The sequence below is a fragment of the Nuphar pumila genome, chromosome 7, assembly GCF_984573655.1.
Source record: "Nuphar pumila chromosome 7, dmNupPumi1.hap1.1, whole genome shotgun sequence".
Taxonomy (NCBI): Eukaryota; Viridiplantae; Streptophyta; class Magnoliopsida; order Nymphaeales; family Nymphaeaceae; genus Nuphar; species Nuphar pumila.
In genome coordinates, this window is record NC_143255.1 from 121,899,703 (window position 1) to 121,921,024 (window position 21,322).

Below are 21,322 nucleotides of genomic sequence, written 5' to 3' on the forward strand. Positions count from 1 at the left end.
ATAAAAAAGAACAAGGCGAAGAAAGATGTAAGAAAACTCTCTCTCTCTCTCTCTGAGTGCATTATGTACGTGAAGTGGGGCTCCCGACACATGATGGCAAAGACAAACCATAATTATCAGCCACGCCACCCTTTCACATGCTTCTCCGCTGTCCTCTTCTCCATTATGGAGTGTGAAAACACACGAACCCTTTCTCCTCTCAGATTTGCACAACCAAATCTCTCTAGTCTCTGACTCTCTACCCCCTCTCATCTCAAAACCTCAACCTGTTCCACCTCCCTTCCCATTCCCATTTGCCTCTTCCTTTCCCCCTCTCAATTATTGTTTATTACTCTCTCTCTCTCTCTCTCTCTAAAAACTCTAAAGACCCCATCTCCCCTTCCTTCATTACCTCCACTTCTCCCTCCCCAAAATCCCTCCTTTCCTTCATTTCTTGCCTCCCACCTTTGGCCAACTCCATAAAAATGTCTCCTTTCTCCTCCCTACCCACAATTCTCCTCAATCTTCTCCTCATTCTTCTGGCCACCCAGCTCTCTACATCACAGAGTGACCCAAAACCCCAAACAATCTATGATGTCCTGAAACTGAATGGTCTCCCAATTGGGCTGTTGCCCAAAGGGGTCAGCAACTTCATCGTAGATGGACAGGGAAGGTTTGAGGTACACCTTGACCGAGCCTGCAATGCAAAGTTTGAGGACCAGGTCCACTACGAGAGGAACATAACGGGCACCTTGAGCTATGGGCAGATTGGATCTCTCTCTGGGGTCTCTGCTCAGGAGCTTTTCCTGTGGTTCCCTGTGATGGGCATAAGAGTTGACATCCCTAGCTCTGGTCTCATTTATTTTGATGTGGGTGTCATCCGCAAGCAGTTCTCTTTGTCTCTCTTTGAGACTCCCCCTGAATGCAAGTTTGTGGATCATTTCAATGTCCCTGATCTCTATAAAGGAAAGACAGTTGCTGATGTTGTCCTCAAGGTATACACTGCTCTCCTTTCCCTTATTTTTTCTGGTTTTTGTTGATGATCTTATTGCATATGCAGTGGTTCTGTTTTTTTGGATGCAGCCAATTTGATTGGTCATTGTTTTCTCTATTATATAAGTAATTATGATTTTTTTTTCCTTTTATAAACTTTGTTTTTGTTTTTTATGCCTAATGAAAATTGTTGGGTTGCAGTTTTTATTGTTTTTTAGGTCTTATGTCTTGCAGCATTTAGTTGAATTCATGTTCAATTTTTCATCATGGTTTAAGAGACTGATATATTTGGACTTTTTTTTGTTGAAATTCCTCTTATTAGTTAGGTTTAGTTGTAGACAATCTGATGAAAAGGATTAATATGTTTCCTCTTTACTATTTATGTGTGATTTTTGCCACTGATTATCAATGAATGCTTATGGCTGGTGTCACTTTATGACACCGTGATCTTTACTTGTTTTTGTCTTGGGTTATTGTGATGGAGATCATTGAACTTTTTAGCAGTTATTAGTGCAGTTGATAAAAAATCCATCACCACTATCTCTGAGTTCAGATTACCCATGGTCTTTCAAGATCTCTTTGTTACCTGGTTGTTTGATTGCATCCTCGTTGTATTTATTGACAAATTAATTCATGGTCTATTTACATTAAATAATAGGATTCGAGCATTGAAGCTTCATTCCTCTCATTTCCTGAGATACTAGCATCCCAAGTATCTACGTGTTAGTTGTTTTTTGTATTTTCCTATCTGGTACTTCAATTTTATCAGAAGGGTGATGCAGTTGTAGTTCCTCGACTTTAATTAGTGCTCTTCCAATATGCTGACGAATCTAAAATTGTTATCTTGTTTCAGAGTAAAATGGGAAATTTTCGCTATGAATATGATCAGGGCATTCAGAGGGCTGTTCTATGAACACCTGAATTAGCCACTCAGCCAGTTATGCTTCAGCAAGTTATAAATACGGGTCTCTCTTACCATTAAGACAGTCTCAGAAAGTCTGGTTTAGCATATTGTATGCTTTCATGGTGTGCTTGAAATATAGTACAGACTGGTTGGGATTTCTGTCAGTGGGAGAATGAGTTTTTGACAGGTGAGGAAGATGTTTGCTGCATGTGTCTATAGACAGAAAAAAAGGGGAAGAGACAAAAGGAAGATGTACAATGGATTTATATCGAGGTGATTTGAGATGGTTAGTTTGCTTAGCTATCAGTTGCAGGTTTTGAGCATTAAAATAATATGTGGAAGGGAATTTTAACTTGTGAATATATGGAGTTGAGTCATTTGTGCCATGCGTTTGAGTTTGAGCCATAGAGGTTCCTGGTGCAGTGTATCCTGAATCGAGCAAGTTTCAATGCCAGAACCTTTGATCTGTTTGTATAGTCACGTGTATTTAGATGAGGTAAGGTGCATCATGCCCTTGCTGGGAAAATAAGCATCTTTCTTGTTACTCATGCACATGTTTTTAGTTTCTTTGTCATCTACTGCTTTTCATAATGGACTTGGCATTTCATTAATTCAAACTCTTATTTTTGGGTCATGATCACAATCTTCCATTGCTGGGTTGGATGTAGTTATCCTTTCAATGTGAAAAAGCAACATCATATTATATATGTCTGCACTGTAATTGTTTCACGTGGATACGACTGGCAAATAAGTTAACATGCAAATCTTCATACCATATTTTGGGTATTGTTATATTTGCTTTACATAATGCTTCCAAGCAATTAGTGGTTTGCTTTGCATTACATGGCATCTTTAAAAAAGTTTTGCTGCTGAATGGGGATCTTTAATTGGGTTTAGTAGATGTTTCAAATCCCATTTGCTATAACAGAAAGTGGCAAGGTTTGATGCTGCCGTGCATCAGATGACAGCCATCAGCATTTCAAAAACTGTGATTCAATTCATTGATGAACATCCAGATCCTTTCGAACTGATCCATGTCCATAGAAACCTTCTACTTTCTGAATTGGATAAAGACTTGGAATTCAAACTTCTAAGTAAAGCCCAGTAGAATTGTGTCAATGGCATGAGTTGGTTTGGTTGAGATCAACCCTACCCAAGTGTCCTATTCAGGAAGCAAGTCGTCTCATGTTACCTCCTTGCCTCAAGTAGCAATCGTTGTTTTAGTCCTTGATTGAATATCTTTATGATTCAAGATGTATAAGACAACTTAGCCATACGAATATAGCTGGATGAAAATGCTACTGTAAGACATTGTTGCTTGAAATGGCATAATACCAGCACTGACTATTTTTTTTTTACCCCCTACACGTATCCTCTAAGCCTTATAGTTTGCATTATACAACGTGAATTCGTTGGCAAGTGCATTACAAGAGATGAATACTTTCAACCTGATTTGGTAAAGGTCTGGCCACAATATTTCTGTATAATTTGCATTTATCATCCGTGCTCGCTACTTATACTGGGCAACATCCTTTGAGGATGCATGATGGTCACTCAACTGCTTATCTGCTTAGTAATGGTTTGAATTCATAATTTTGTATCCTTTTGAGCACTTGCCATATGCTATGCTACCTAATGCTCTTTGGAAAGGACACTATGTAGCTTGAAGTTCGACATCACATGGCTAAAGTACATATAATGGATTGTTGAAGACTTGATTTTCATGAAGTTTTTGAGATCAATCAAAACAGCACTAGATGAGCTAAACTAGTTGTGTATAGCGTGTAATATAGAACTGAAAGTTGCGTTGGGCACAAGAGTGAAAGAAAAGATCTCTTGAAATTCCAAGGGAACTCCACATTGCATCTACACTCTCAAGTTGAGCTTGGACATGACTATGTGACCTGATCTAGTGCTGTAGACTGAGCTAGTTCCTTCCTGATGTTAGGAATAAATCTCTTGATGCAAAGGCACGAGGTCACTTTCTTAGGCATATAACCGATTGGCTTTTACATTTGTAACATGCTCGAGTTTAACATGGTTGAAAGATGGAGCTCCAATTATCACAATTTTTTTCTTATCACTGTTTAGAATCAAATCTCTGAAACTCTTCAGATGTCCAGTTGAATTGGTTGATTAGAAAAGAAATGCAGATTTGGTTTAAGATTTGCCAAGGCTTCTTTTTTTGTCTTTGTTCTGACGAAGAGCGTGAGGTACAACTGGACTACATCACTGGTGTTTCTGGCACTTGATTTTATGGAATATGAACTGGGGGGTAAGGATTAGAACAAACTGGATAGTGGCATGTGCAGATGGAGGGGAATAATGTCATGATATTATTGGTCTATGATAATTGATAATAAAAAAACTGTGGCCGACACACCTAACAATAATTAAATGGTTCCATCTAAATGATGGGCATTTGATGGGTAGGAGAATATATGCTTAAGAAACCATTGGACTAAGGAAGTTTCATGCACTCTCTCTACCATTGGATTATGGAAGTTTCATTCTCTCTCTCTCTCTCTTCCTCGCGCACGCGCGCACACACACACATGAGATGTGGACCATTTGTGATTATTGAGGCTCTTGTAGTGCGAAGCAGGTTATATGTTCCCCCCCCCCGAACAGGGCAGTTAGCTACATCTCATGATCGGGGGTCCCAAAGAGCACCACGTATGTAAGCATGTGCGTCTCGTATCCCCATGTTTGTCAGCATTAATTAGCATTGGAGTTTGATGCGATTGCAAAGACTTAAGTACCCTCTCCTCCATTGGTGCAAAAAAAAATGACGGTTCTTGAAAAGGAGTGGTTGTAAAGACTTAAGTGCTCCGAAGATGATTATTTAAGACCCAGTCTCTACACTAGAGGATTATCCGAAAAAGAAATCTCCCCTGGAGGAGGCCATGAACATCAACCCTCTTACTCTCTCTCTCTCCCTTCTATTTCTGCTTCTGTGCACATCCATTAGAAGATCATACATTGCTCCATCAAGCACCGACTGACCTGCACATTGACTGTTGTGGAGCCTGATTCAAAGTTTTTACCCTTACAGGAGGAGGGTTTGGGGGCTCATCCCAGCGTGGGTAGCATCATTCAACTCTCACTCTCTCTCTCTCCCTTCTATTTCTGCTTTTGTGCACATCCATTAGAAGATCATACATTGCTCCATCAAGCACCGACTGACCTGCACATTTATTGTTGTGGAGCCTGATTCAGAGTTTTTACCCTTACAGGAGGAGGGTCTGGGGGCTCCTCTTAGCGTGGGTAGCATCATTCAACTTGAAGAGTTGTGGAGTCTGATTTATAGTTTTTACCCTTACAGAAAGGGGGGTCTGAGAGCTCCTCCCAGTGTGGGTAGCATCATTCAACTTGAAGAGTTATGGAGTCTGATTCAGAGCTTTTACCCTTACAGAAGGGGGGTCTGAGGGCTCCTCCCAGCGTGTTCATGGCCTTTTGCCCTTACAGGAGGGGGGTCCAGGGGCTCATCAACCCTCTCTCGCTCTTTCTCCCTTCTATTTCTGCTTCTGTGCACATCCATCAAAGATCCTACATTGCTCCATCAAGCACCGACTGACCTGCACATTGACTGTTGTGGGTCCTTACTGATGAGCTGCCTCTAAATTTATTCGACTCTGGGTCCTTACTGCACTTGAAGTTGAGTCATTGTATTTTTTGTTATTCGGTGGGTGGTGAGGCCTTCCTCTACTCTCTCAAGACTCTTAGCTTGGGCAATCTTTCTTTTGATGATTGTGGTTGTAATGTATCGTTGAAGTTAAAATGGGGAATGTAATGACAATAGAAATCGCTGAAAATTTACAAAAATAAACTAGACTCAATAACGAAGACACCATTTTTTACGGATTTGGAATATGACCTCCGGTTAGGGAGATATGGCCCTGACAAGTTGGTCCTAATTCTGATAGCGATTTACTACGATTTGCTTACTGAATAACACTACAAATCGCTATAGCGATTTGCGGAAGACACTACCAATCGCTATAGCGATTTGCGTAAGAATTTACAGAGCCGGTACCGAGATCTCATGTTCGGGGGTTCCAAACCGTGCCACGTATAAGATGCAGACCGGCATGTATCCCCATGTGGGTCGCCATCATATTGCATCGTAATTTGGTGCCGCAGCAAAGACTTAAGTAACCTTTACCGCCATTCGCTTCATCTTCCTCGGACGGACATAAATGCCCTCCTAAAAAACTGAATCGTCGGTTCATGAAAATGACAAAATTGCCCTCCATCGATATCGCGGGAAAATGTTCCGCAGGTGGTTGTAATGTATCATTGAAGTTAAAATGGGGAATGAAATGACAATAGAAATCGCTGAAAATTTACAGAAATAAATGCCCTCCTTCTAGAAAACTGAATCGTCGGTTCCTCTTCCTCAGACGGACATAAATGCCCTCATTCTAGAAAACTAAATCGTCGGTTCGTGAAAATGACAAAACTGCCCTCCATCGATATCGCAGGAAAATGTTTCGCAGGTGGTTGTAATGTATCGTTGAAGTTAAAATGAGGAATGAAATGACAATAGAAATCGCTGAAAATTTACAGAAATAAATGCCCTCCTTCTAGAAAATTGAATCGTCGGTTCCTCTTCCTCGGACGGACATAAATGCCCTCCTTCTAGAAAACTGAATCGTCGGTTTGTGAAAATGACAAAACTGCCCTCCATCGATATCGCGGGAAAACGTTCCGCAGAGTTTGCGTATGTAGCAAGTGTTATGTTGTATGATACAAATAGTTCAAAAAAATCCTTTCTCGCTCTAAGCACTCTACCGGAGATTCTTTGCTTTCATCTCGAGTTGCTGGAGCATCCTTTCCTTTTTACCAGAGCATCTGTTTTCGTCTTACGCGCAGTCGCAGCATCGTTGCCACCTTCTGTTGCGTATTAGTTGTTACTATTGCTTACTCTACAGTTGGAATATCCAAATTCCCATCATTTCGGTGAGTTTCGTGTAAGTTTTCTTTCTTCAATCTGAAGATTGGTTCTTATACAAGGATTTGTATTATGAACCCAAATATTTCGACGATTTCTAATGATGATGATCGTGTATTGTGTTGTGCAGGTTAGCAATGTCTGCGCCTCATCAGATTAGAGATACCCCGTCGTTCTATGGGTTGTCTATTAGAGAAGTGATCCGCCAGTCCCATCTATCTAAAGTTTTTGAAAGATACAAAAATATACTTAAGATTGAGAACGATGAAGACAGAGAAAAAACCTTGGAATCGTATTTTGCGAAGGATTATCCATCAGATATCGAGGTTGCGGACCAAAGGAAGAACTCTGAAGAACGAAAGATGCAGAACAAGGATGACGAAGAGAAGGCAAATGCCAGAAATATTGATGAGAATATAAATAGAAGGTGGAGGATTAACGCACAGCAGATGGAAAAGAGGAAGAAGAAGGCGGAGGAGTGGGAAAGGGATGTTAGCAATATGATGGCGGAGGCTCGTAGGAGAAACTTGGAGAGTAGAGCAATGCGACACAAGGCAAGGCTACTGAAGGAGGCGGAGGAGAGGCGAAGGCAAATGAATAAGGAGGAGGAAGAGAATGAACAGAATATTCCTCAGTTTGAGGAAGAAAAGGAAAGGCGAAGGAGGGAGTTGGAGTTCGAGGAAGCTAAGGAAATGCAAAGGCAGCAGAAGGAGAATGAGGAAAAGAAGGAAAGGCAACGGAAGGAGAAGGAGGAGGAGGTAGAGAAGGAAATAGAAAGGAAGAAGCAGGAGAAAGAATTGCAGGAAAGAAAGAAACAACAACTGCAAGAGAAAGAAAGGCGGCGGAAGGAGAAGGAGGAAGAAAAGGAAAGAGAAAGGAAGAAGCAGGTGGAAGAACTGCGTCAAAGAAGGAAACAAGAAATCGAAGAGAAAGAAAGGCGACTGAAGGAGAAGAAGGAGGAAGAAAAGGAAAGGGAAAGGGAAAGGGAAAGGAAGAAGCAGGAGGAAGAGGCGAAAAGGGAGAGACAAAGGAAGCAGAAGGAGGAGGAGATAAAGGAGAGAGAAAGGAAGGAGAAGGAGGAGGATGCGAAAAAAGAGAGAGAAAGGATGCAGGAGGAGAAAAGGGAGAGAGAAAGGAAGGAGAAGGAGGAGGAGAAAAGGCAGAGAGAAAGGAAGCAGAAGGAGGAGGAGGAGAAAAGGGAGAGAGAAAGGAAGAAGAAGGAGGAGGAGAAAAGGCAGAGAGAAAGGAAGCAAAAGGAGGAGGAGGAGAAAAGGAAGAGAGAAAGGAAGGAGAAGGAGGAGGAGAAAAGGCAAAGAGAAATGAAGCAGAAGGAGGAGGAGGAGAAAAGGGAAAGAGAAAGGAAGGAGAAGGAGGAGGAGGAAAAAAGAGAGAGAGAAAGGAAGGAGAAGGAGGAGGAGAAATGCGAGAGAGAAAGGAATCAGAAGGAGCAGGCGGAAAAGGAGAGAGAAAGGAAGCAGAAGGAGGAGGAGAATAGGGACAGAGAAAGGAAGCAGAAGGAGGATGAGAAAAGGAAGGCGAGAGAAAGGAAGGCGACGGTAGAGCCGGTAGAGATGGAGATTGAAAGACAGTTCGAGGCAGTGGACCCACCAGAAAGTCCCAGGTTGGAGCGAGAACAACAGAAAATAGCGACCAAGGTAAATATATCCGTCCTGTCTGCGAAGATTTAATAATATGTTTAGCGATTTTGGTATAGCGATTACTGTGTTAGGTATTGATATTTATAGCGATTACTGCGATAGTATGTCTGCAACCGATATTATTTATAGCGGTTAGTAGAATAGTATTTATAAGTACAAATGGAAGTAATTTATAATTTGTAGGAATAATATGTTATTTTGTGCTACAGGGAGGTCACAAGAGAAGTAGAGCACCAGGTGAAAAGCTCGGAGGTCGCTGTCAATGGCCTGTAGTTCTGTCTTGGTATGGTCAACTGAGTGCATATCAGAAGGACCGACTATGAAATATGCACTTCGGTGGCCTTTTGGACCAGCAATATTTTGAAACTTGCTGGAATACCATGACTCACCTGGTAAATAAGTGGAATGATAAGACTAACACATTCCAGTTTGATTCTTTTGAGATCACCATGACTCTAGAAGATGTGGCGAGGATCACTGGCCTTAAGTGCGATGGCAGTGCTGTCCTATTACGTCATTCAAACTATAACGCAAGGGAAAACTGCACTGCCCTTCTAGGAATGTCGATGGACGAATGGAGTCAATGTATTTCTGGTGGAAGCAATTCCACATCAATGAAGGTCTCAGTTTTTCATAATAAATGGGAAGGCCACTCCGCTACTTGTGCATCTCAAACAGCTGACCAAGAGTTGCGCGGCTTCCTTCTATATTTTTTTGCTCTTACATTATTTTCCAATTGTTCTGGTTCGAGAATAAGTTTCATGTGGCTGCAGTACCTGGCAGACTTAGACGAAGTCGACAACTATGCCTGGGGTGCCGCTATGCTTGCACACCTGTACAGTCAACTCCACCGTGCGAGTAATGGTACGAAAACAATTGGCGGATTTTGGTCATTTGTTCAGGTATTTGTTGATTACATACTTAGTATTTGTAGACAAATCTCATTGCAGTCTGTGGCGTTGCTAATAATATTTTTTTGTTAGGCCTGGGCGTTGGAACATATTATCCCATTGCGTCCACGGTGTGGCCCTCCGATTTGTGGTTTTCCAAAGATCGGTCGCTGAGCCAGAATAAACGTCGCAGTTTATAATGCTAAGTCCATTTTAGATAGGCTGCAATTAAACGAGGTAAACGTTCTAAAATTGTTTACAATCGCGTCAGCATTTACCATTGAGTATTATAAGTCGTTGTAATGTTCAACATTCTTAAGTATACATCGCTGCAGGATTGTCTTCCGTAGTGCATATCGTTGTTGCTATATCATGCGTAAATAAATTTTAATATATTTGTCATTCATTATTAAAAAGAATTACCAATGTACAGGTTTTGTGGAGACCTTATGGAGATGGCGGCGATGATGAAGACGTTGTTGCGGAGGCTGCCAGATTGTCTGACCGCGATTTGTGGCTATTCTGCAATTTTGAAGTCGAGTTGCAGCAAGGTAGTCGAGTTATCCTACAATCTGGCTTGGGGCAGTCTATCCCAAATAAGCCTTTGGAGGTGAGAAGGAAGATGAATATTGGTGGGGGCAGGCACGTGAATTGGAGCGATCGCTACAGGGATGAATTATTAAATTGGAACTCAGGTGGTGTCCCTGCCGTACCGTATGATCATGAAGGACGACAATTTGATCCCTTCTATTTCGAAAGTTATTGGGAACCAATGCGGCGAAATCGGAAGATTGAGAAAATTGTCAACCCATGCCTCTCAACTGTCCCTTCTCATGTTGTAGCCCAACCTCTACAACCAAAACGTTGTCTCGCTCTGGTTAATACGACTAGTCCATCAGTAACAAATCACGAGGAAGACCGAACACTTGCTCCAAAAGAGAAGACTGTCTCTGCCGCAAGGTTCGAACTTATTGAGAGGGAGAATAAGAAATTAAGGACAGAAGTAAGCACTATTGGGACCCAATTGAATGCAGTGGTGGACATGATGATCAGTCTTCTTAAGCAAGGTTTCGCAACGAGGAGGCCACCCAGGATAGACAGTCCACCAATAAAAAGTGAGAGACAAGTCTATGAAATTTCATCAGATTCGTCCAGTGACTCGGAATAAATCCTAGATTTTTCATTTTTATCACGCTATACATTTGTTGTAATTGTATAATGAGTTGCGGTAACGTGAAATTCTTTTACTGTTTAATTCTTTATTATTACATCTTTCCGACTTTGGGTCTCGGTAATAAATAAACTTTCCTCTATGGGAGGATTAGTAGGTTGATAAGAAGGATGATTGTCTTCATCTATATTTTCTTTTTTACTAAACTAATTGAGTTCATCATCACTAAAAATATCATCATTTCTGGATAGTAACTTAAACAAGAAAGAGTAATCCATATTCTCTTTATGGGATTCATCCTTCTCAAAACCACTAATGTTTCCTAAGAAAGTCACATTCCTAGAAACATATAGTTTGTCGTTCTTAACATCATAACATTTAAATCTTTTTTGAGTTTCAGAATATCCAAGAAATGCATAAGGAATGACTTTTGGTGAGAGTTTGTCATTTTTGTCGGTAAGGACAAAACATTTACATCCAAAGATTCTTAACCTATTTTAGTCGGGTTCCTTTTGGTATAAAATTTTAAAAGCTGAAGTTTTGTTTAGATTTTTTAAAGAAAAGTGATTTATAAGATAAACGGATGTAAGAGCCGCCTCGGCCCAAAAACTTTTTGGAATGTTTTGAGAAATGAGTAAAGTTCTAGTTGTTTCAATAATATACCTATGTTTTCTTTCAGCTAGACTGTTTTGTTGTGGTGTTTTTGGACAAGATCTATGATGAACTATTCTATGGTTTTCAAGATAGTTTTTAAAATCATTTGAAAGATACTCTCCTCCGGAATCAACTCTAAAGATTTTTAAATTATCATTAAATTGATTTTTAATCATCATATGATATGTCTTAAACGATGCAAAGACTTCATGCTTATGTTTAAGGAAGTATATCCAACAAAATCTTGAATAATCATAAAAAAATAACATAGTAAGCAAATCCTCCCTTAGATACTATGGGTGTCGGTCCCCATAAATCCGAGTGCACAAGTTCAAAAGATTTGTTTGTAAACGTAGATCTTTGTTCAAAAGTCAAGCTTCTCATTTTTCCAAAAATGCAATTATTATAATTGAAATTACTTTTACAAAGATCTTTGTCTTCGCAATCGCTGTATTTGTCTTCGCCTCGAACGAATAGCGCACAAAGTATTGGCGATCTAAGCCATGAACAATAATTTAACGAGTTCTGACGGCACAAAGGTTTGTATCCATATACGATAATCGTGAAAAGGTATTTGTGTTAAATAATCAATAGATAAGGAAAGGATTTGTTGCCATCGCTGGATACTTCGTGCTTTGAGTCGGAGAGCGATCTGTGGCATCGTAGCATAGTGATTTGTGGGTATTGTTCGAATGTCAAATCACACGTGGAAAACATATTTTTGAATATTTAAAACTTAATGAGCGGCATGGAAAGACGTATTTTTGAATACTTCGAACGCAAGCATTTAATTTGGAGGCGGTTATCAAAAAAAGGCGGCATGCAAAAAGCTGTATTTATATTTTTTTTAAACGCAATCAATTAATTAGCTTCGTGCTTTGAGTCGGAGAGCGATCTGTGGCATCACATCATAGTGATTTGTGGGTATTGTTCGAATGTCTAATCACACGTGGAAAACGTATTTTTGAATATTTAAAACTTAATGAGCGGCATGGAAAAACGTATTTTTGAATACTTTGATGCAAGCATTTAATTTGGCGGCGGTTATAAAAAAAAGGCGGCATGCAAAAAGCCGTATTTATATTTTTTTTAAACGCAATAAATTAATTAGCGAGCTGTTTTCAAAAAATGGCTGCACGTTAAAAGACTTTACCTTTGTAGGTGAGGACGGCGTTTCAGTATCTCCGTTGCAAAGGTGCCATCGATATCTCCATCCAGGCATGGCGCCGAAGAAGGGGACAATCGGAGCAGTACGAACAGCCATGGCGGACAAGAAGAGGACTAGTGGAGCAATACGACCCGACACGACGCCAAAGACGATGGGAGCACTACGACCGGGCACGGCGGCAACAAAGAGGACGATGGTAGCAAAACGACCAGGCACGGCGCCAGAGGAGTGAACGAGGGGAGAAAAACGACCAGGCACGGAGCAAACAGATAGGAGGATGTGAGCTAAACGACCAGGCACGTTGCCAATGGAGTAGACGATGGCAGCAAAACGGCCACGCACGGCTCTGAACAAGAAGACAACCACAGTACCAGGACTAGCGCTTAAGAGGTATATTCTTTGAAATGCCTGAGCGGTTTAGTGAACATTTGGCTTTTCATGTCGTATTTGGACTAGTGTTGTTTATTGTAGACAATAATTTCAATGTCCAATCCTGAATACCACGCTCATGGTGCACTCAGTGCAACGATCACAGTCTCGGGTGGGCGGCAACGCCCTGACGAGTTCGTAGATGACATCGAGCAGATGCAAGATGAATTTGCAGATGGGAACACTATCAGTAATTTTGTAAGTATTTGTCCACTATCAATTTCTAGGTCATCGGTTTGCATGTTCTGAAGTTCGTAACTTTGTGCAACCAGACAATGTATGATTTTGTCAATTACATTCAGAGCAACCCAACGAGCAATACAATACTCATCATCAGCCCGTATTTCATGGTATGTCTGTGCCGCTGTTGTTCTGTTTGCTTTCATGACGTACTCACGTTTCTTGGTGGTTAAACCTTGCTATTTCGTGCAACAGATGTACGTCCGGCGAAAGCCATACGGCATAGGATTCGAAGATGCACTACCTTGTTGGAACAACGATGATGAGTGCATAGACATTTCGAAATTTGGAAAGGTAAGTGAACAAACCTCTTATCCAAGGTTTATTCGTAACATCCCCATCACGATAAGTCTCTGGAACGAAAAATGATTTTATCGATTCGCAGATTTTACTTCCTACACTCTGACAACATCCAGACCATTGGGTCCTATACGAGATGAATTTTCAGCTAAAACAACTATGGTGCTACAACTTATTGGACTGCCACAGTGGCGTAGAACGTGATGCTATGCATTTGGTAAGCTTGTACCCAAAGGTGAAGTAGCTATTCGAGGTGGACCAGACTGTAATATATTATCCCTTTTTCACAGGCGGGATTCCTTAACGGGCAAATGGGTGTCGACATTGGTGAGTGGATGTTGCTCTGTGCTGACGATGCTTCGTTACAAAGTAATGGGGTCGATTGTGGCATATTCGTAATGAAGCATATTGAAACAATATACAATGGAGAACAACCTTGTTTCCACACTGTATGAGCTTCGTATCCGATGTTATTGGGTATTCCTGTTATATATTGGTTTCACATTACCTGTTTTGTTGCAGGAACATATGCCGGTAATACGCGACGAAATATGCGAAAAATTGATTGAGTTTAAAACGAACGATAGACAGAATAATATAAAGTGAAACCTATCGATTGCTCTGTCTGTACAACCTAACGAGGCCCTCCATCACCGTTCTCGCCGTCCTCCTCGACAGTAACCCAGTAGGTGCAGTCGCGCTGAGGGTGGCCAGCAGGAGCTCCGCCAAGTCCTCTTCCTCTTCCTAGCGAGGTCTAAGCGGATTTGTCGTTTCGGTGATGGGTGTTCATCTCGTTCCGTTGACGGGTGTTCTATGAAAAGTAAATTGTATTCAGAAATAGTTTTGTGTTGTATACGCATAACCAATGCTGGTAAAGTTGTTCTTAAGCAATAAAGAATACTGTACGGCGAAAGATATTTCTAAATATCGCATTACGTGAACTTATCAATAAGAAAGGTTTGTTCTTAGAAATCACAGTATTGATGAACCGACGATAATGTACACCTAAGGCGATTTCTTTAGGCGTACTTGTGGATTTATTTGAGACCCAAAGATTCGGTCCAATCGCATTGACTACCATTCAGAATAGCCCTCTGGCATGACATTGTTTTCATTAATGCAGAGTGCTTTTTTATTTAAGATTTGCTTTTGGTTTAATGAAACTGACGTATATACTCGAAAACTGACGGAGGGTGATAGGACGTTTCATTAATATTTGAATGACACAACACACAGTTCCACTTTGCTTCGCGAATAAGGAACCGACATAATCGACAATTCCTGCATACACGACTTATTCTTGAATCGAGTGCATAGGCGGCTTCGACGCAGTTGTCGTATTCGTCTATACTTTTTTCATAGGTCTGTAAGATCATAATTGAAGAAACCGTCGTTTAAAATTCAAGCAATTTTCAAATGCTGACACAGGTTTTCATGGTCGTAGCAGTTTAGTTTGCCGTTAGACCACCAAGCATATCGCTTTGTACTATTCGTAAAATACGAACGCGACATTAAAGCGATGTTTAAGCATACAACATTTCATAGCGATGTTGAATATTATCATTTCGAACATTAGAAGTCTTTGTTCATTGCACACATCACAGTCTCACCCTGCGACTGTCAATCACGCGAGTTGAGCGCACATCTTTTATCAATTACAAGCCTTTTAGATCCTCGCCTCCGTCAGTTTCTCCTCCGAAATTAGAAAGGACGTCAACTTTTTGCAGAGTTCTTCGCGGAATCCGGGTATATTAACCTGCAAAAATAGATTGTAAACTAGAAGCAATAGACATGCCCTTAATTGCCAATAACTGAGGCCAAGGAATGGCATACAGCGTCGAAACAGAGTTCTGCACCATTGTATATCGCTTCAATGTACTTCATTACAAATACGCCACAATCAACGCCATTATCTTGTAAAGGAGCATGGTATGCCGTGCGATAGATCCACTCGCTGACATCGACTCCCAAAATGGCTATGAGGAAACCGATCTGAGAATAATGCGACCGAAAGTAAATTCATGACCCCAGTATACTACACGATACTCATATAGATGGAATCTTACGAGATGGGAAATGTCTAGCCGTAAACCACTGTCAACTTCCAATGAATTGTAACACCATAGTTGTTTTTCGCGTAAATCCATCACGTATAAGACCCAATGCTTTTCAGACTGCCAGAGTGTAGGAATCAGTATCTGCAAATAGATCGAAAAAATGTTGTTACCACTGTCACGCTGTAATATTGCACTGTAGGTTTGTTTGCTTACCTTTTCACTTGTCATAAGGTCTCTGCAGTGATTACCGTTAACCCAATAAGGTTTGCCGTCTTGAAATCCACTGGAGTATGGCAAACGGCGTAATATAGTCTGCAAACCGAAAGAAATATTGTTAACACCAACGTTAACATACGAATCAATTGGACTAAATCAACAATGAAAAGCAACATAAAATACAACCGATATACCATGAAATATGGGCTGACGATGCTCACAGTCTGGCTTGGTGCGTTGCTTTTAATATAATTTACGAAATCGGATATAGTCTGTTTGCAGCAAATATGGTGTTGTATTGATCATACGTACACATGGCTTACGTTTATAGACAACTACTACTAGTTTCATACTAACAAAATTACTGATCATGTTGCATTGTGCGAATTCACTGCGCATTCGGTTGATGTCCTCTAGGAGTGATTGACTAAGTTTTCGCCCAACTTCGTCGGTGGATGTTCGACTGAAATAAATGCGGACATTGCAACGACCGATATTTAAATTACATTATATAGTACACAAAAACAAATCGCAAAAAACGCATGAAAGAGACGGATTTTGCTGAACATGTAGACTATGTGTAGACAATATACCCATGATTCACCATTGTTGGTCGTGTAGCTGTCTTCGTCTGCCTCACTGACTATAATTTTCTATGTTCGAGGGCGGATCTCCAGGTTTATGAAGAAACCGTCGGTTTGGTTGTTGCTGGTTCACGAAGTAGAAGACAAACACACCTTCCAGTGCTTGTGCGACTATTTATGACCAAAAAGATGTACTGCTCAACCAACATGATCAATGAATACTGTACGACAACTCAAATATTTATGGGTATCCGTTGGAAAATACACATTGAGTAGCCTTTTATTTATAATATATGGATACAACTTTTCACAAGATAACAATAATGATTTCAAAAGGCAAGTGGAGGTGTCGGGAACACGAAAGATTTGCTGGAGAAGAAGTTGACCGGAGGTGTATGGCGATTTGTGGTTATCGTTGAATATCGATCTGTGGCATCGCAGCACAGTGATTAACAGTCCTACGCTGCGATGCCACACATCGCAGCACACTTGAACAATCCTTCGCATCACGCTAAGATTGATAGTCCAACAATAATCAACAATGTTCTATGCTGCGATGCCACGTATCGCTATTCAACGATAACCACAAATCGTCATACAGTGATGTCATCATTCGCCTTCCTGCAGAAGCAAAAACCCGCTATCTATCGATTTGAACAAATTCAACCACGAACCGCAAGTCATCAATGACAAACGACTATAAACTCTCAAAAAATCTGGCATTGTGGAGATCGGGTCATGCAAAGAGGCATGACAACTAAGTTAATAGCCTACACGAGATTCCTGTGTCCCAAACCTATCTGTCGACTGCATCATAGCCTGTCATGAAAGAGAAAATATTAGACACTGAATTATGTTTCACAAGAAATGCGTACCTCCTCGCAACATCGATTACATACCAAAAGCCTTGTAAAACTGTAGCGATCGTTGCCGGAAATCTGGTCAGGAGGAATATAGGTTTGAACGTTTGCTGGTACTTCTGCAGGGTATTGCTGCATGATGGACATTACACAAGTTAGCTATTTGACAAGCTTCACGCAATGGGAAGCAATATAATGTTTTACATACCTGTTCATTCGAAGGGCTTTGTTGTTTTTTATTACAGGTTGGTTGTTTCTTAGTCCTTTTCTTGCCAACCAATTCTAGTGCACCCTTTGCCCTCCGACGACTGCGATCAGAGGCAGGTTTTCTTTTGATACCATGCGCTTCATGAATATGTCCATCATAATCAACAACGTTCACTATTGACTTGTTGAAGATAATGTTTACGCTTCAGCGCAACTTCTCGGGAGTGTCAAGCGAGACATGATTTTGACCTATGTTGTTTGATCCCATTATCTTCGGCTGGTATTCATTCGCTGCAACAGACTTAATGTGAATTAACTCCACGTTTTCAAGTAACTCCGTTGCAGCTTTTCTCGCACATGCATAGCCTTCTTCGCTTCTCGATGCCAAATCAACAACATGCATGAATGACCTACACAGTTGTTGGTAACGGGAGGCTATGTGGCACTTCTCGTCAACACCAGATTTACTCGCATTGTCCATAACGAGCATTTCAATCTTCGCGCGTCTCGTCCATCTTCGCATTACGTAAGACTCAGGTATTTCTTGTATCTTCTCTTGATTGAGTGCCTTTAATGCATGACAGCATAGGATACCTTTGAATTCATACATTTTGCACGAACATTCTACCCTTCCGTTGTCGACATTGTACGTGACATGCGCTTCTTGCCTTTCCTGATGCTTTTCGCCCTGACAAAAAATATGGTATTTGTGCATATTCTCGGTTTGCACCAGTTCTTCTATTTTGCAATTCATGACATGCAACACCTCTTTCTTGATCCATTCAAATACAATTAGTGTATACAGAGTTGCAGGTCGCATCAATATTTTCATGCCAAAAGTTAGAGGTCGTGTATTGAAGCATTTCACGTCTTGTTCAAGCTCATTCTGTCTTAGACCGTCTATAAATAATTCATATTGTTCCATGAAACGAAACATTGTTAAACATGAATACAGGGTTTTCTTCAGCGTGGCATGCATAGATTCGGCTCTTTGTGTGCTTATCATACCTGCACAAAAGTATTGTCTTCCATATGCCAATGCCCACTTCTCTTTTTCTGCATATAAATTTTGTAACCACAGACAGTCAACAAGGTCGTATGTCTTAATCATTTTGTCCCAATCTGACTTAAAGGTGTCCTCGTCTACGCTATGAAGTACACACCTTGTAAAATGTTTGTCAAACCCTGTATTCTGATTAAATATGTGTCCTATGTTCTTTGCTGCATTTTGAAAGATATGCCACAAACACAGGCAATGATATGCATCTGGCCACACATGAAGCACTGCAGCCGCAATTGCGTGATCACCATCTGTAAGTACAGTTTCAGGATGCTTCCCGTTCATTGCCTGTGTAAATACTCTGAACAACCACTCAAAGGTTTTCTTGGTCTGGTCATACACAAAAGCACCGCCTAATATACAACTCTGTGCGTGATGGTTCACTCCCACAAACTGCGCAAATGACCACTGTTCAGTGTTAATCTTTACTGTAGTATCAAACACAAGCACATCATTGAAGCATTCATAATCTAATCTAAACCTTGAATCTGACCAAAACATATTCACGGCATATCCATCTGCGTCCACTTGCATTGCACTAAAGAAACCATGTTCATTGCTTGATTTATTCTGTAAGTAACGAACCAAACAACATATTTCTCCGTTCTTCATGTTATCTGTCCTCTTCCTGCTCAAGTGGTTTCTAAGATCCAAAGGTGTGAATGACACATTTTCGCGACCACCATCAATGCGGGTAAACAAATTGTATGTCTTCCTTGGTGCAATGCCGGCGCTATCGGCTATTTCAGCCATTGCAGCATGAGCTACAGTTACTTTACGATGTGACCTTAGCATAGGAGTCATAAATGATGCAGATAAATCATGATTATGATCACTAATTAAAGTACGCACGACAAATTTCCCATTCGGATGTCTTCTCAAAACCAATCTCGCCTGACATCCACATCTTGATTCTAGCGTGCTCCTAGTTGGATTTCCCATTGATTTCTTCCAACCTTGCTTGGAACAGACATATGTCTTTCTAACCAAGAGACCCTGTGCATTTTTTGACCAAGAAAACCTTCTCACACTGAAGCCAACTTTTAAGGCATAATCATTGTAAAGTTTATATGCATCTTCTTCGTTATTAAAATGCATTCCTTCTACAGGAACATAATCAAGTGCAATTCCATGTACATTCCCAGTTCCTACGGTTTTATTAAGTGTACTGACATCAAAATCAGGATCATTATTGAATTGCATTTCTTCTCCTGGAACATTGAAGTCAGGTGTACTTTCGTGTACATTCCCGGTGCATACACTTTTATGATGTGCACTGTCATGGTAGTCTACCTCATTATTGAATTGCATTTCTTCCACTGGAACATTCAAGTCAATAGTGGGTCTAATGCCTGCACCCTTCTTTTCATGTGCATCGTTAGTGCAGATGTTCAATTCTTCAGTTGGGTCATAAGTATAGATATTCAATTCTCCAGATCTTTCTATTGATTGAGCTACATCGTCTTTATTACAACCTGATGATAAGCTCAATAATGTTTTAAGCAATATATCAATTTCTATTTGCAGCAACATGGCAAACAAGTCGATATTATCTCACAAAAACGACAGTCTGTTACTAATACAACAGTTTGAGATACAATGCATATGATGAGTGAATGTAGGATACCTGATGGGGTAGAGGCCCTTCCTAGCATCTGCAAACAAGCATTCCTGTCAACAGGTCCCAGCGTCTTACAAATATTGATAAGTTTTCAACCTTCGTAAGAACAAGATCTACCTGCAATAACCAAACAAAGCCTTTATGACACACAAGACGACATGCCTTCTTCATCGATAGCATGATGCTGGGAAGCTACTCATGCCGCCTTGATGGAACTGGTTGGAATGTTTGTGCATCATTGCTTTCTTCCTTAATGCCTAACAACAACGACAAATAAAAGAAGACAGTGGAATGTTTTGTAAGCAATATATCAATTTCCGTTAGCAAGCGGCATACGTTTACTACGATTTAATCAGGATGCATATAAGAACGGATACCACTAGGGTTACGCAAGTCAAAGCAACGATTTAATGAATGAAAGTATCAAAGCAAGTGCGGTTTGATGTTTGCTTATGCTGAGCATCGACATGTCGCTTACCATGCCAATAAAATAAACATGTCGTACATGTGTGTTGACGATAACGCTCTCATAATATCCACGAGGCTCTAAAGCGAGTTCAATAGAAGTCGCTGAGAGAGTAACGATATGCATGCGAAAATCGCCCCGCCATGCGTGTCAAGATGTGTTTCTGCACCCAAACGTTTTCAAAGTCTGTGTACAAATATCTTACAAATACATATTACAAAACATATAATATCTTACAAAACGATATGTATAGCGATTTTTCAGATATTGAAAATCGATACGGCAGTTCAGTATTTATAACTTATAACTCGACGATACAAAAACATACTATTTAAAAGGTCGATAAATATATCGCACAATAAATTACAAATCGATAAGGAAGAACTTGAACATAATAGCAAACAAATCGATATTAACTAACAAAAATGTATCTCACAAAAACGAGAGTCTGTTACTAATACAGCGGTTTGAGATACAATGCATATGATGAGTGACTGTAGGATACCTGATGGGGTAGAGGCCCTTCCTAGCATCTGCAAACAAGCGTTCTTGTCAACAGGTCCCAGCGTCTTACAAATATCGATAAGTTTCCAACCTTCGTAATAACAAGATCTACCTGCAATAACCAAACAATGCCTTAATGACACACAAGACGACATGCCTTCTTCATCGATAGCATGATAAGATGAAAAGCTACTCACGGTGCCTTAATGGCACTGGTTGGAATGTTTGTGAATCATTGCTTTCTTCCATGATGCCTAACGACAGCAGAAATGAAGAGAAGACACTGGAATGTTTTGTAACACAAGGCAGGCACGAGAAGGCGACAATGTGTTGTACAACAGGATAAAAAACAAGGCGAAAAGCTCGACTGGAGACGAAGGCAAAGTTTGCGTTGATAATGGGAGCAC

The 21,322-nt window shown here is 40.6% G+C and overlaps 1 protein-coding gene across 2 annotated transcripts in view; it reads left to right on the forward strand.

Moving 5' to 3' along the window:
• The first annotated feature begins 219 nt into the window (after positions 1 to 219).
• LOC149833248 (uncharacterized) overlaps positions 220 to 21,322 on the forward strand; it is a 31,832-nt gene continuing 10,729 nt past the window's right edge. The window contains exons 1-2 of one of the 2 annotated variants that reach the window (XR_016433412.1): positions 220 to 974; positions 1,826 to 2,372. Coding sequence is in view for 1 of the 2 variants with exons in the window: in XM_090015015.1 (XP_089871141.1) it covers positions 465 to 974; positions 1,826 to 1,885 (570 nt within the window). In the remaining variant the exon portion in view is untranslated. Of the gene's footprint in view, positions 975 to 1,825; positions 2,652 to 21,322 lie in introns of those variants that run through there. The other variant, XM_090015015.1, reaches the window with a different exon arrangement.